The 17,055-nt window shown below is 35.7% G+C and overlaps 1 protein-coding gene across 1 annotated transcript; it reads left to right on the plus strand.

Moving 5' to 3' along the window:
• Nucleotides 1-207: 207 nt before the first annotated feature.
• LOC124163220 (ATP-binding cassette sub-family F member 2) lies at nt 208-15,623 on the plus strand. The gene is made up of 13 exons (XM_046539970.1): nt 208-418; nt 522-741; nt 951-1,157; nt 1,472-1,660; nt 3,095-3,235; nt 3,342-3,468; nt 5,347-5,449; nt 5,858-5,953; nt 6,727-6,906; nt 7,278-7,418; nt 7,880-8,071; nt 12,987-13,190; nt 14,315-15,623. The coding sequence occupies exons 2-13, from the start codon at nt 585-587 to the stop codon at nt 14,447-14,449; spliced, it is 1,872 nt and encodes a 623-aa protein (XP_046395926.1). The 5' UTR covers nt 208-418; nt 522-584; the 3' UTR covers nt 14,450-15,623.
• Nucleotides 15,624-17,055: the final 1,432 nt, after the last annotated feature.

Below are 17,055 nucleotides of genomic sequence, written 5' to 3' on the forward strand. Positions count from 1 at the left end.
AATTATGAGTTTCCCGCTAAACAAAATCGCGCGGGCAATAAAGAGGTACACCTTCAAAGAATGAATTCACCACGGTGGAGCGCGTATCTATGGAAATTTTGAAGAAATCCAGTCTCTATGCGACTCATGGAGTATTTCCGATAGTAGTTGCCAACAAATTTCGTAATCACTTCAGCTATTGAAACCAAGTATTTTCTCACAGAACACGCCAGCAGTCGAAAAGATAAGTGAAGTGCGAGATTTTTTCCTGCAGTGCCACCTAGAATTACAATTTGGTGCTCAATCCAACACGAAAATCAGTTGAACGCATGTCAAATTTCGGTAATTAATATCCTAAAATTTTCCTACATTTCGAATTTTGGAATTGATCGCACCCATTGCAAGAGTTGCCGTGATAATAATTTTACAAAATTTTGTGGTAAGTGTGACAGTGGTGAATCATGAAACGTGGAACTCAAATTTTTTTGTGGACCTCATTGTCCGTTTTCCTCGTATGCTTCATTTAACATCTCTAATTTCAGGGATAATAAACTTGAAATTGATCGTGACCTGCTTAAAATAGTTAATTGTGGTACTTAGAAAATATGCCGTCCGATGCGAAGAAGAAGCGAGATCAGAAGAAGAAGGAAGCAGCAAAAGCTAGACAAAGTGGAAAGAAACCTGTAAATAAAGTGGAAAATGGCAACGCGGAGAAAGATTCTGATGTCAATGGAGAGAATGGAACAGAGATTAGTACAGAAGGTTCGTAGTTTCAATTTTCCTACGATATTTTAGGAAATCTATCTACATTGTGTAATTGCGCGAACTTAATGCACATATGCAGTCATTTTAACGTGGACCTTATTGTGTACGTATTTGCTGACTTTATAGTGGTTGAAATCATTTTGGTGCTATTTCACTCTATTGTGATGCACAATTTATGTTGTTCTATGAATCCTATCATATTTCAGAGGCCTTGTGTCAGAAATTGGAGCACGATGCCAAGTTGAATGCGGAAGCTCGAGCCTGCACTGGTAGTTTAGCCGTGCATCCTCGATCCCGAGACGTGAAAATTGATAATTTTTCAATTACATTTCATGGTTGTGAGCTGCTGCAGGATTCAATTCTTGAATTGAACTGTGGACGCCGTTATGGTCTATTGGGTCTTAATGGAAGTGGTAAGTAGTAGTTAAACTAAACGCACTAGGAATTCTTCATTCTCTTTAAAGTCCTTTGACGCGATGCAATAATGTTTCTCACTTCTAGAACGAAGTGCTTTTCATTGCAATGTTATTTCAGTGCATGGACATGCGTTATAGTTTTCACCTACTTAGGTGGTTTCAATTCCCTTCTTAGAATCGTAATTAAGTCTTGATGCTTGTAGTTGTTCTCGGTGTTGACATTTAATTATAAAGACTAACATTACCGTCGTATTTCTTATTTTTCTGTCACTTTCAATTTTTTTCACTCGCCATGCTTTATTCACTTACAGGGAAATCAACATTGTTATCTGTATTGGGGAACCGTGAGGTGCCTATTCCTGAGCATATTGATATATTCCATCTGACCAGAGAGATGCCTGCTTCCGACAAGACAGCTCTCCAGTGTGTAATGGAAGTGGATGAGGAGAGAGTTCGCCTTGAGAAGCTGGCAGAGAAGTTAGTCGCATGTGAAGATGATGGTAACTATTTATTCCTAACGAACTAGTTAAAGTAATATCCTATATCTTCAGGGAATAGAGAATATGGATTTTCAAATCAATGTTTCTTAACATCTACCACGTTACTTAAACTTAAATACAACAGTTCAATTTAAGGCTATGTATTTAGGTTATCGCCAATTAATTTTATCTCACAATCGATCAGAATTTAATAAATGACATTGATGCTACTTACTTCTCTTTGTGGTTTTGACACTACATATGTTTTAAAAATGTTGTCTATTTTTTACTCTTTGAAGAATTGGTGAGTGTAAGTATACAAATGTATTTAAAGATAGTTTTTATAATTTTAATATGTTAATGTCAGTTTTAAACATTGCATAATGGCAGAAGGAATACATACACAAACTTCATTTGAAATATACATTTTATCACTAAAATTGGCCAGTGGCACCTTTCTTCGCTCTCACTAATGATAGATGAGGAAATTTGATGTTTGCTTTTTCACATTCAAATGTTTTCTGATGTTCGAATCTTAGTATTTTAAATAAAAATACATAAATTTGTATTTTCTATCAACATCCAAATTTTCAATTTGTTTGTTAATATTTATCGGGGAATCTCCTTGAAATCATTGCCATAACAATTTCATAAATTATGTGAATAGGTATTCAAGATTGATGTTTCAGCCAACTTTAAGCAATGGATCTTATTTAATTTTTTAATTGAAATTCACCAGCACTCGTTGAAGGCCTTATTTATTGGTGCATCCTATTTTTATGAGGTTTCCTTTCTACGTAACTCTTGACATCGACATACCTTACAAACAAAGAAAACAAGATGCCTTGGAAATTTGCGGGACCCTACCAATCAGCATGATCTCAATAATGAAACCATGAAAATTCCCCATTGTCGAACTCCTTCAAATGTAAGGATGTGGAAAGTAACTTTAATTACAGCTCCTTTCCAATCATCTTTGACACTATAGAGCATTCACTTCCCTTACTTCATATCTTCATTATACAACCTCTTTAATGTGAAATGATTTTTTTTTATCAATTAAGGTTCTTTCATCATGTGGATTTCTTCCAAGTGATTTCATCATTAACATGTTCAGTGTTATTTTTTAAGGCTACCTCCATGTGTAGGACCATGTGGTCCATTACAGACTCAATTTCAGTCAAAATCAAAACAAAGTTTGGACTTGAATTAGGAAACTTAGAAACTGTGCCCCTCATTGAATTTTTCTGATGGATTAGAATAAAAGAAATGGTTATTTGGTGGCTAAAGAGACCAGCCCATGTACCCCTGGTAGTACTGTAGAAGAGTCTCTTACTCCTGTGCTTTTTATAATGATTGTGGGTGTTGGTTTAGTGTTAATATTTTAAGGTCTGATGGTCATGCATAGTATTTCAATATTTGCATTATAAGAAAGCATTTTTTTTATATCAACAGACTCTCAGGAGCAGCTGATGGACGTTTATGAAAGACTTGATGACATTAGTGCCGATACTGCTGAATCTAGGGCAGCTTACATTCTTCATGGTTTAGGCTTCACCAGAGAGATGCAAGTGAAGAAGTGTAAAGATTTCTCAGGTGCGTAACTATGTAATGTAGCATGACTTTATTTCCAGTTTTTGTTTCAAGGTGTCGCGTGTAGTACTAATGATGAATGGTGGACACTTTCACTTTGGTTCTTTAGGAGGATGGCGGATGAGGATTGCCCTTGCCCGTGCCTTGTATGTTCGCCCCCATCTCCTACTGTTGGATGAGCCAACCAATCACCTCGATCTTGATGCTTGTGTGTGGTTGGAGGAAGAACTGAAGACGTAAGTTTGTCGTTCTTATTACAAATGTCTTCAGTGTTATAATGTGGTCTAGGCTTTTGCATTCAGTGAATACAAATGGAAAAAGAAACCCTCTTGGGTCTTATTACTGATCAATTTTCAATTCTTGAATAATTAACCAAGTATTGACAGTTGTTATTTGGTTATCCTATTTACAATGTTACTGGTCTTGTATTTGAAATCTGCATTGCAATACGTGTGCAATGGCTATGAAATTCGTATGGAACATTAGTTACGCATACCACTGAGGAACTCAAAAATTTGCTATTTTTTCGTTCTTGATTCATGCCCTTTAGCTAAAATCGTGAATACAAAATTTTGACTAGCACTGTTTAAAATGGAACAAAACTAGTTTTAAAACACATGTTGCTTTAATTTTTAAATCAACATGGGTGCTGCATGGCAGAATGGATAAATATGCACATGTTTATTTAGGTCAGTGGGTTGGGTGTGGTAAAGGGGAGAAGAGGCAAGGGAGAGGTTGGGATTTAAAGTTTGTTAAGTGCAGGAATCCATGTTTAGCATATTTGGAGGCCTCACTCCATGTTAATGCAGCAGAGTCTCGTTAACACGAACAACCTTATTACAAAGTTGTCATTATTACGAGGAGGTAAATTGTTGGTCCTGACAAAAAGCCCTATCCAGTCCTGGGTGAAAGAAACATTATTATGAAATTTTTGTTATTAACACCTCTTGGTCCGGCACCCTTTAAACTAGACTAGCCATTGGGGCCGGTCATATTATATGCCATAGGCCTCAATATATGTTCAAACTATTGTAACGTCGATAAAAAAGACGTCAATAAGAAAAACTTTCACAAAAACAAACAGTAAAGCTACCTGAAGATGCACAAACCAGAACTAGGTCAAAATAGTTCCAAATAAATCCGTAGAGGTCAGCAGGAGACTGCACTGCATGAAAACGTTATGCGCTATGTTTAAGTTCTCCTTGTGCACTGCAGCCAAGTACATCAATTATAGTTCTTCCTGCAGTAGGAGATACGTCAGTATCCATGCAACATGATATAATAAGCCTCATTCCTGTGGAATCATGGTGACCCACTCATTACCACTCGTAAATTGGTTATATTGTTAGTCGTCTTCCTAGGCACATTCGATTTACGAACTTTCAAAGATATGAAAATTAAGAAAATTCAAGCCAAAACTTCAAATTAGGCACCTTTCGAGTGTGGTGTGATGTAGAGGAACTCACACTTAGGGCATAATCTGAACAAAGTATCATTGAATCCAGTGTGAAGTCAGGAACTGTTGAGTGTTTTGCTTCTTCTTCCTTCCTGCGCCCTGTGATTTTTTTTTTTTACGGCTCTGGCTGCATTGCATGCCCAGCTAGATCAGTTTATCACAATCGTGAATAAGTGCACAATTGTGATTCAATGTTGCATTCTGCAGGATAACCACACTCTTCGTTGCCTTGCATAGGTTTATCAACTTATGAACAAGGTCTTATGGAATGCATCTTGTTCCTACATGGAAGACTTACTCTATTCGGGAAGAAATCAACTATCGATAGCATCATACCGCATTCTCCCATTTAGGGCATGTTATTGTGCAGATTAGAACTGCATTCTCATAATGGCGAGCAATTGTACAGATGATTAAAATAAATTAGAAGGGGCTATTTTGCCATCTCATGTCCATGGATTCTCGCATGCGTTCTAGCAATTCACTGCTTTATACAACTCAATTTTGACTGTGCCATTGTACACATCAGATTGTGCAATTATGTGCCCTGTGTAAAACTGCCTTTACATAGTTCCACTGCCCTGTTCCATGGCTAAGAATTATTGTTGAGGATTATGATCACTTCCTTTCTTCCATTGAAATATTTCCATATTTGCAGGTATAAGCGGATTCTGGTTATAATCTCACATTCCCAGGATTTTCTGAATGGTGTGTGTACTAATATTATCCATCTCAACAAGAAAAAGCTCAAGTATTACACCGTAAGTATTTATAGTTATTATTTTCTCCTCACATGGAATTTTACTCTGTGATTGAGTAAATAAATTTAATAAATGTCTGTTTTTTGTAAAGTTATTCTGGGGATATTGAAATAACTGACTTTAATGTGAGCTTAATCTTAGTAAAATGCCCACAAATCTTGCTTTGGGAAAGGATTGATATTCTATTACCTAGTTTGTGCAGGTCTTCTCAGAAAATTTGTATCAGAGGAATGAGCATTTATCTAGTTTTCTTACCATTAATTGTTGTTCAGTTCTATGCTTAATGTGTAATAAATCATGAGAAAAATATTTTATAAAATGCTATAAACTGAAATTGAAAGTCCTGTAAAATGTAAATGAAATTGCTATTTATATGTATCTCTAATAATGATACAAATTTTATTCTAGGGTAATTATGAAGCATTTGTTAGAACTCGTCTGGAACTTTTGGAGAACCAAATGAAACAGTACCAGTGGGAACAGGATCAGATTGCCCATATGAAGGTTTGTTTTTAATGTCATAATTTAATTCTGTGGCTGGATTAAGGATCACTTTCAGTGTTAGTTCTTGAAGATATAAATGTTTGGTTAACCCAGAGCAAATGATGATTTTGGCCGAGAATATGATGTGCATGGGGTAGATTCCTCGCAATTGAGTTATATCTTGCTGTGGAGTAGAGTCTCCTCATGAAAATAAGTGATTCTGTTGACCAGAAGCGAATTCACCTGATGCCGGGTTTCATTGTCAATTCACCATTGCATCTTGTTTTTTTATTGTAGGGATATGTATTACTGTAATACCTAACATTTGCTAGCACATTGAATGTTATGTACCTATTTCTTGCCTCATGCATAGTATTATTCATTGTGTTTTGTAGATTAAAAATGCATTTTTGAAGATTTCTCACGAATTTAGATGGTAAGATGTATGCTGGGATTTATACCTTAATTTTGAAAACTTACAATGAAGGAGACAAGTTTATATCTGGATATGCTTTAAATTTTCCTTCAATGTTTTCAATAAGTCATATTCACTGAGCATATGCTGCTAGTTTTGTTTATTTTGGATATGGTTCGGGCAGGGTCTTGTTTTTTTGTATGAGATGACCCTGATTTTGAATGAAGCTTAACAACAGAGGAAGCAATGGTAGAGAATTATCCTATGTTAAAAAGTAATTAATCAGATATTCCTATGCATCCATAGCATTTTTATGTGTATTCCAGAAGTATTTCGGTTAAGTCTTTGAAATTACAATGGTAATCTTAATTTATTACAGAATTACATTGCGCGGTTCGGTCATGGAAGTGCTAAGCTTGCCCGACAGGCCCAAAGTAAAGAGAAGACTCTAGCTAAGATGGTATCACAAGGTCTTACAGAGAAGGTGACCAATGAGAAAATTATTCAGTTTTATTTCCCATCATGTGGGAAGATTCCTCCTCCTGTTATTATGGTCCAGGTGAGTAATATTGATTGCAGTGGTTCTCATCCTTCTCATTTCTAGTCATAAAGTTTCACTTAATAAAAAAATAATGGACTATTTTTAATACTTCTCCAATTAAATGTATTGTTACACGTAACAGGCCCATTTTATTCTTGTTGTCAGTAATTTCTACCCTTAGAGCAACATTTATCGAACATACTTATATTATGAATGGGATATCACACTGGAAGCCAGGTTATTCCCTTGAAAAACCTGGAAATCTAAGGGAATTTATCAAATGATTTACAGTCAATATCCTGCTTTTTTGAAGTTATTACTGAACCTCAGTCCATGCATAGTTTCAATTAGAGGCATATCTTACCTGTGCCCATATCTTTTATTTCCAGAATGTGAGCTTCAGATATACCTCCAATGGACCCTGGATATACAAGAACCTGGAATTTGGTATTGATCTAGACACAAGGGTGGCACTTGTCGGACCTAACGGAGCTGGAAAGAGTACTCTTCTGAAACTTCTTTATGGAGAGGTTTGTCCCTGTCTCATGGATGCCAGTTCTTTGTGTCATGATATATTTTTGGCATAAATGATTGAAGTAATATTTTAAAGGAGGAATCGCTATTTTAAGTTTCCTGCTTCACTTTTTGGAACCAGGTTTTAGGGAAAAAATCACTTAGTATGTTGCAAAATGCACTGAATTGTTGAGGCTTTTACTTTGTAGAATTCCATTATATGGTTGGAAGAAAATTACTTTGCTTTTCTACAAAGTGTGTGTTTTGTAGAAAAGCAAAGGAATTTTCTTCCAACCACTTATATTGCAAAACTTTATATAGTGTTAGAATTGCAAGAATGGCAGTGAAGACTAAATTATTTATGAAATTGTTGATTATAGTGTGGAACTTACTAGATTATATAGATGGTAAGCTGTGAAGGCATGCCTTTTTATGATGTGGCATCTAATCCTTTATTTCTTTCCTCTTATGTTGGCAGTTGATTCCCAATGAAGGGATGATCCGAAAGAATTCTCACCTGCGAATCGCTCGTTATCACCAGCATCTTCACGAATTATTGGATCTGGATGTCTCTCCATTGGACTATATGCTCCGCTCATTTCCCGAGGTCAAGGAGAAAGAGGAGATGCGAAAAATCATTGGGCGTTATGGTCTGACTGGGCGGCAGCAGGTAAAGTTCAAATTGTATTCAAGGCCCACTGCCTATTGTGACATCAGGGTCCCTTTTAAAATATAGACTTCCTTGAAATTATTCAATTTAGGATTGCCCCTCTTTTATTTTATATCTTCACTCTTTAACTCTCTTTCCAACAATCCCTTCTTTTTATCAACAACACTTAGCAATGTTCTTTACTACAAACAGTCCAAAACATCAGTCCAGCAAAGTGTATGTTAACATATAAATTAATGCAATCTAAAACCCAAACAACTAACAAAATTAAATAAATGAAAATATAGTAGTACAAGGTGCGGCATTATACCATGTTCTGCAGGGTGAAATAAAAAAGAATTTACTTTCCTCCATGCTGCAGTGTTGATTATATTTCCTAGTGGAGGAACAAGCCAACTTCAATAACATAATTACATAAATTTTTCTTGTCTGAATTCAGATTTGCCATGGGAGCAAATAATTCCTGGCATTTATTAGTTGTTGCATGTTTGGTGCTGTGGAAAATTGATTGATTGGGTTTGCCATATTAAAATGGAAGTGAAGTCCTCTTGTTGTAGTATGGAATTAAGAACACATTGATGTGCTCGCATTATTTGCTTATTATGCTGTATGCATTCAATTATTGACAAACTTGTGAGAAAGGTAGTTAAGTGCATATTAATACTAGAACCACTAATGTGAGATTTTCATTAACATTTTATAATTTTAATATGTCAAAACTAGGGATGAGTCAATTCCAAATGTCGATTCTCGATTCCACCGATTCTCGGGCACGGAATCAAGAATCGATCGCCTAAAGTCGATTCTGATTCCATCGATTCCATGTATTGAGCATAGACTATAAGATTGGGGCATAGAGGCTGCCACACACCTAAGCGGCTGTGGTGTCAGCCTTGCCTGCACGGAGGATACGCCTGGCACGCAGGTGCAGCGAGGAACATACCTAAGCAGCCTCGGAAACATGAAAATGTCGGCAAGAGCGACAAACCGACTAACCCTGAAATGGCGCATGTTCATGAGCAACTCTCAGAGAAAAAAATAGGAAACCATGGGATCTGGAAGCAATGCATTCGTTTTTCATTCTTTTATTAATCACTGGTCGCGGCAAATCAAATTATTGCGATTATGAATCACCATCGGAGAATTCATCTGGACCACCAATTTTTATGTATAATAGATCGAAATACCGTATATCTCCGAATATAGTCCCCCCCCCAATTTTGAGACCTCAGTTTTGGGAAAAATTTTAAAATGTAAAGGAAGGCAATTTTTCTGTGGTTAGCAAGTTAAGATTCTAGATTCGATAAAAACTATTATTTTCTGTGAAGATTAAGAACAAATCTGTTCACATATTTTCCATCACAACAAAATAACTATACCTAAAACATGTTGTGATCCATTGCATGTATCAGTAATTTATAGTTCCTTAACCAGATGTAATGAAGAAATGAGAAATTTTTTTAAGTATCCAAGGCTATTGTATTTTTTAAACCTTCACAAATTATTAATATTTTTGATTTCCAAATGACTACAGACAATGTCAATATATAAGCTTTAACTTAAAGCCCATAAATAGTATTGCATTTGGCCCTGAAACTTCCTTAGATCCAGTGTAACACACCCATCAAGTCATCACAAATCCAAGTGACCTGAAGAATTTAGGAAATCTAAATAAAATTGTGTTAAATAAAGTATAAATATTATAAAAATATTGCTATCAAATGCCTGCTAAGCAAAACAATTAAACTACAGGACTTACAAATATCAAAGTATTAAAATTAAGAAATAAACTTTTTCCAACAAACATTAAAACTGAAAAAAATTATATCAATTTTCAATGCCTCGTCGCGAATCATTGCATAAGTTACACAAAGAGCTTCTGCTCTGCATTTGCGCACAAATTCGACGATATTTTCCTCTAATTCTTTGAATCTGCCGCATCGAGACCCCCGAAATGACTTCCGCGATGTATTAGCGCTTTGCTAGCGCTGTAAATACTATGATTTACGGCGTATTCTGCAACGGCTATTTTTAAATTGGCATCGAAACTCCGTCTTTGAAGGCCTCTTATCTGCGGCAGGATTGATCCTCATCTTTCTATACTTGATCCATCACCTCACTGTTGAACGTAAAATTATTTTTAATAAAGAAAATATCGCGGAAATAATTGCGAAACGTTATGCGACGTAATTTATCGATCCTATTTACCCTGACGAATTGAAGATATTCCTCAATAAATTGATTACACTTTCGATGCTGAGTCGCTGTATTTCGATCAAATGCAGTAATGCCGGCGCTTCTGGTTTAAAGTCGTCGATTATTGCGCCTTTTCAGAAACAAATGCATCACCTATTGCGCATTCTTGTCCTGCGAAGGCTGTAAAGGCAGTGGTTGTAAACACGAACCGCACGGGCACATGGACGTATAGTAGCTACGGACGCAATAAAATGCTAAATCGTCACGAAAGGTTCACTTTATCTGTTTATTTTTCGCAATTATTTAAATCGTGTAGTTATTAAATGAGCGACGGGTACATGTACTATTGATTCAATTCTAGTGTTCGATTAATGTAATGATAGTGTGTGTTTAGTTTTCATTTTAATTATTTACTGTTTTGCGTCATTAAGTGATCAGTGTCGATTGAATTATTCTAACAATACTTTTCCAAGAAAAATTAGCGGCTACCCGATGGATTCCGTGAAAACGCATATTCGATATGCTATTTGAATCGGAATAATCGTATCTGTACAACATTTGTGGTAAAAATTGTCTTAATTTCCGGTAAAACGTGGCAGTATTTACTAATATCTCCGATTATAATCCTCATAAATATACTCAAATAGAAAGACTACGAGAACATTAGCCATTATGCCGTTACTTATTACTTTATGGTCACCTTTAGTATGCTAAATTGGATTACACTCGATTATAGTCCCCCCCCCTTACTTTTCCGCGGCCATTTTTGGAAAAAAAGGGGGGACTATATTCGGAGATATACGGTATATATTTTTTATTTTCGAATGATAATTGAAGTCTGATGATAATAAAAACGTGCAGAGAGCGAGTTTTCCTGTGAAAAAAAGTTTCTTATATATACAGCGGGTTTTGTAGGTAACTTTTTTTCATAGACGTACTCGCATCTGCGTCAATAATAAAAATTTAGACATTCGCATTTGCGTAGCCCAGTTTCATCAATGCAACCCTTGAGAAAGTTGATACTTGCTTGGCATAAGCCTGCGGGCGGACTCGACATGTTGCGTTCGGCCACCACCGTGCACCCGTCAGGCTGCTCTGGTATGTATGGATGCAAAGAACGCTACATTATTGTTTAGCCACCGCGGCGAAACGACAATGTAGCCACCGCGGCTATTGTTATTTTATTCCATTCAATTCTTAAATTTTAATGACAGCAAGGCGACAGATAAATCAATATCCCACCTATTAGAAGGAATTAGAATCGATGGAATCAGGAATCGATTTGAAGGAGTCTGAATTGGAATCGAAAAAAAGTGGAATCGACTCATCCCTAGTCAAAACACAGGTAACTGTTACAAATACTTTTGAAGTTATCAATACCTGAAAGTTCACTTTCCAGGTAGCATTTTCTTTGAAAAAAAATATTAGCATATCTTTAGGATTTATTGTTAAAAACTAAGCCTTCAATGGTATGACTAAGTAGGTAAAAATTTGCATCTGCCATGGTGTATAGCAAAGTTGGAAGTGCTGTAAACCTAGAATGTTTATATTTGCTCCCAGGTCACTCTCAACCTCTTGAAATAATAATTGGGGACGCTGTAAATTGTATTTTTCTTGAGGTGTTAGATGGCTACCTATAAATCATATAGAAACATGGTTGAAAAAGAATTTTTTGTGATTTTTAATCTACCACCACTCCCAAGTTCAATCAGACATTTTGGCCTTAGTGGTCATGGAACCTGTACTTAAAAGCACCCTTTTCATCTCTTTTCATTGTTTTCACAAAGCTGTGCATGTTAGCTTCAGTTTTCTGATCAATCACATTTATCCCCTTGTGCTCAGCCAAAACAAGTAAGACTTTCCTCTTGCTAACACCTTCCTTTAATCTGCCGACCTAGTTGTGGAAAAAATAGAGATTGTTTTAACAGGAGTCTGAAGTGGGCTATAAGTGAGTGGCTTTGATCATTTCTTTGCTTTTTCACTGTCATGGTCATATCCACTACAGTTTCGTACGCAGCAATTTGTTCGGTGGGTGCTTTATATTAAAAATAAAAGTGGTCACCACATCAAATGTAAAAATAGGCATTGGGATTAAATGAGAATTCCCAGAAAAGTAATTTTCATCAGAAAAAGGCTAAGCACTCCCAAAAAGAATTTTGCAAAAGTTGGTAAAGAAATTTTTTTATTGACATTGTTGTAGATTTATGTTTAACCCTTTTGCTGCTTCAATAGATTTTTCATCGGTTCCATTATTTTGCCTGTTATCCAGAAAAAAATGAATTGAATCATTCATTTGACGTCGCTGAATGTCGCCGCACAAATGGACGTAGTTCCGCTAGAATTTCAAGCAGATGGCAGCACCTACAACCGAAGGGAGGGTTTTTCGAAAACGTAGATATTTACCCGCATGTCGTGTTGAAAGGAAAAGTTTTTTGAAAGTCGTGGAATATCCCCGCATGTCGCAGGCAATAACCATAATGTTTTTTGCGGGTGTTCCCGCTTGTAGCAGCGAAAGGGTTATAAGTGTAAAAGTCGCACATATACTCTCTCTAATCAAATTGAAGTAAACTTCCAGCTCCCTATAATTCATGATGTGCTCCAACTGTATTCATTTGTACTCGGCAATTTTGGAAGGTTTGGGTCAGCATCTTGAAGGAGTCTTAGCTTTACTTTCTTCTGGGGTCTAATTTTTTTCTTACTCTCCTCTGTCATTTTGCAGATCTGTCCTATTCGACAGTTGAGTGATGGACAGCGTTGTCGTGTAGTTTTTGCGTGGCTCTCGTGGCAAGCACCTCACCTTCTGCTGCTTGACGAGCCCACCAACCACTTGGATATGGAGACAATTGACGCCCTGGCGGAAGCTATCAATGACTTTGAGGGAGGAATGGTCCTGGTTAGCCACGACTTCAGGCTTATTAGTCAGGTAAGGATTGAATTTTTTATTGCCTGTTGCTGCACCCCCTGAAAATATTTCCCTTGTGCTTTTTGATAGGTAGAGTTTGGCTGTGGTAGATGGTTATCCAAAAATTGATCATATTAGTAATAATTATTTGTGGGAAAAAGTAAATTCATTTCTTTGCACATTGGAATTGTCCATCATCTGATCAGTGCATTATGATTGTGTTTTAACTTTTCATAGCTATCACTTTTTCATCTGTAGAATAATTCCTTTGTTGTAAGGATGGCACACATGATAAGATCTAATAGAATTAATATGTTTTAACTAGAGGAACAGCTTGCCTTAACTCTCATCTATCATTATTACAAGAGGCCAACTTTGTGGTCACATGCTGCCAATGTCATTAAGTGCCCAATAATTTTTTTACCTTTGTATAAAATCAAATAATTTTTTACAAATTACCTGCAAATACTGCTACCAATGCAGTAATAATTTCTTGTTAGTCAGTGCATTACATTGTTCTATGGTTACAGTGTTACACACCCGTATTTTTTCCTGGTTGTAATGCAAATTAGTGTCAAAAATTTCTCTTCTAGCGTCAGATTTTTCATTAAATGTTGTAAGATATGTTGTGTGCCATGCATCTTCCCAAATTTTTAATTAATTTTTTTTATAATCACAACTGCTTGAATTCACTTCCGGAAATCAAAGATAGTGTTCAACCTTTAATTATGGCTGTCAAAGATAATAACTAAGCTGGTTTTTTATTGTCATCATAAAGTCAAACAAAGTTCACTTATGGTTTGCAGTGTCTTGGCCATTTAAAGTTCAATTTTTCTGCAGAAATAGAATATATGGGAGTAGTGAATAAAGAACAGCTTTAGCTTAATTCCTTTCAAATGTTTCTCAAGCATAATTACAACCTAATCATTTATGACTCACCCACTCCTGTATGATGCAATTTATGCCTAATAATCAAGGTTAGATTTTGCAATTTATCGAGGGCTGATATTAATTTCTAATGGAGGATAATTTGATGCATATGTTAAGATGGAAGTTTTACTTATTTTTAATACCTGTAATGTAATGTCTTGGTCTAATTGGTTATCCCAAATTTGTTCTTATTGGAAAACTACTTCTGATTTCAGGTGGCTGAAGAGATATGGGTTTGTGAGAAAGGAACTGTGACTAAGTGGGAAGGCGACATTCTAGCGTACAAGGAGCATCTGAAGGCAAGGATTGCTTCAGAGAATAATGCACAAGATCGACGCCCTAATAAATAAATTATTTTCTAGTTGATTCAAGGAAAAGTGTCCAGTGGAGGGTCCTTTGTTGGACATGAGCACAGTGGACTGGAAATAAGTTCTGTGGCGATTCTAGCTAAATTCTCAATTGTCGCTGACTTATTAAGTGCCCAACTACCCAATTAGTGATAAGTATTGGAGGGCTAAGTGGTTCTTAGTAAAAAAAATAATTAATAATCAATTCACACTGAAATAAAGATATTTGTATATGCCTTAGCGAAACTTTTGTTCTTCATTTTAAGTTTGGTCATGTGGCTTCTAATGCACTCATTATCTCTAATTATTTGTTGTTGTTCTCTGCGAAATAAGGAAATGTGTAGAAATGTCATGTACGCATGCAACCATAAATATTTATGTTTTTTTATCAATGTTGAAACTCTTTAAGATCTTTTTGTGATCGAAATCAACTTTCAAATGGTATTAAAGATCTGGTATATAATATTGTTTATAAATTATTGTTCAAGAGAATGGATAAGATTTTGAAAAATGGACCCCCATAATGTGTCTTACTAAGTATGATATTTGTTTATGGTCATTATTTTCAAGAATCACAATAACTGATTGGAGCTCTGAACCTCCATTTATGTTTATGATTTTAGAAGCATGATATAAGATTTTCTCCTCTTACGTTTACATAAATACTGATACCAACCATATGAATATTTTTCTCTTGGCCTTGTCCAGTGCTGTGAAAGCAATGACTAATTTGAGGCAGGTAAAAGAAATGCTTTTATTATTGGACATTTGTGATCCCCTTTTTACTGTCACTGTAACTATTTTCATTTCCTTTGTGAAGTACATATTCCGTCGAGAAAGACTAGAGAGAAATGTTGTGCTTCCTTTCATCCATTGTAATATTGTAGTTTGAGTTTGTGTGGTCAATTTCCTTGACTTATGCACCTGTCTATGCTTGATAAAAGAACCAATATAATCTCTAGCCTTGGAAAATTCCTTCTTGTATAAAACTCTTGTCAAGTATTTCAATGGTGTGTATATGAATTTTTAACCTAACAGTGCTGGTCACATCTCTGTAAAGTGTATTTTGACTTGAGAAACTCAATGGATTTGACGAATTTGTGCAAATCTCTAAATGGCTTAGCTTTATTAATTTAATTTCTGAAAGTGGAATGAAATTACACTTCTTTGATTTAAATCTTGTTTTTTTTTGTTAAATATTGATTTTAAAAGTACTTCCTTGCAGTCTCCTAGGGTAAATATTTCATTCTATATTTTACCTCAAAGGGATGAAATTCCTAATCAACTGCATGACATATTATGTATTTGTAAGTGTAAAGTTACACCCTCAACTAAGAAATTTTGATCCTAAGTTAACACTTGATGCTCAATTAATGTTGAAGACAAAAGTTCAACTTGAAGTTATTGTTATTGCACGTAATCATTATTTAAATTCCCTTTCCAATATTTTGATGTCTGGACAGTTTAACGAAACTTAATGGAAATTCTTTTAAAGATTAATTGTAGTAAAAGGTTTGAGGGTGATTTCTTGATCTGGTATGGTAAATACTAGAGTTTTTAACTGTTACTAGTATGAAAACATATAGGTATTTTCCTAGTTTCAACTATTATATTGCATTGAGTCAAAAAATCTTCAGTAAAATTGGAGCACATCATTTGAAAAATGTGTAATCTATCTGAAAGTTTGGAGTGTATGATTCTGGCTGTGATGGTCTCCGGCTAATATTTGTGCAAAGCACATACCTATACACTGTCATCACTGCACCATCAGTAGCACTAATGTAGAATAGAACCTAAACATCTTGTATACTTTAGTATAACCTCCTTTTACTATGTATATAATTGACATAGGCTAGATGGTGCTATATTGATTGTAATCATATTACCAACTGTTTATGACCATATTCAGTTTGCTATATAACATTCATATGTACAAGGGTAGTCTATGGAACTGACCGTTAGATTGAAATGCTTTTTCATTTTTTTGTTCCAGAAGACAATTTGATATGGTAAATCAATCGCATCTGAGTCCATCTTGTTCTTTGTTTCATTCTAATTAATTAATTTAACCTAAAGCTGCTGGATTGAAATTCCCAATGATTGATTTTCACTTCGAGGTTGAGTTTGAATGTCTTAAAATTACTGTGCCTCTACACTCCATGTACCTAGTAGAGTTATTTCTCTGTGCCTGTAAGGGCACGCTAAGCATTTAACCCTAAGGGTGCGGGAACGTTTTTAAACGGTCTTCATAGTGAGTGCGGGAAAAACGTTTTTTTACGTTTGACCAGATTTTTTTACCACTGGCACCTTTCCTTAAGATTTTATTGCCATCCTTTCCGCTGTTGCTTGAACTTGGCCCAACCTAGTGGCAGAGAGCACGAAGGCATCTTTCGAGGACTGGGCACCCTCACCACAGGGAGCGCTACCCGGATTATCCCTTCTACGAGAGAGAGATCCCTGCTCTCCGCGGTGCATTCACGATGAAAACATTCCAATGAATCCTTGCATTTCCTAGGAATTTATTTATCTTGCTGTTGTCCATTAGCCGGGGAAACTTATTTGAAAGCATTAGTCTCTCTTATACTATTGGTGGTGAGTCTTCCGTCCCT

The sequence above is a fragment of the Ischnura elegans genome, chromosome 8, assembly GCF_921293095.1.
Source record: "Ischnura elegans chromosome 8, ioIscEleg1.1, whole genome shotgun sequence".
Lineage (NCBI taxonomy): Eukaryota > Metazoa > Arthropoda > Insecta > Odonata > Coenagrionidae > Ischnura > Ischnura elegans.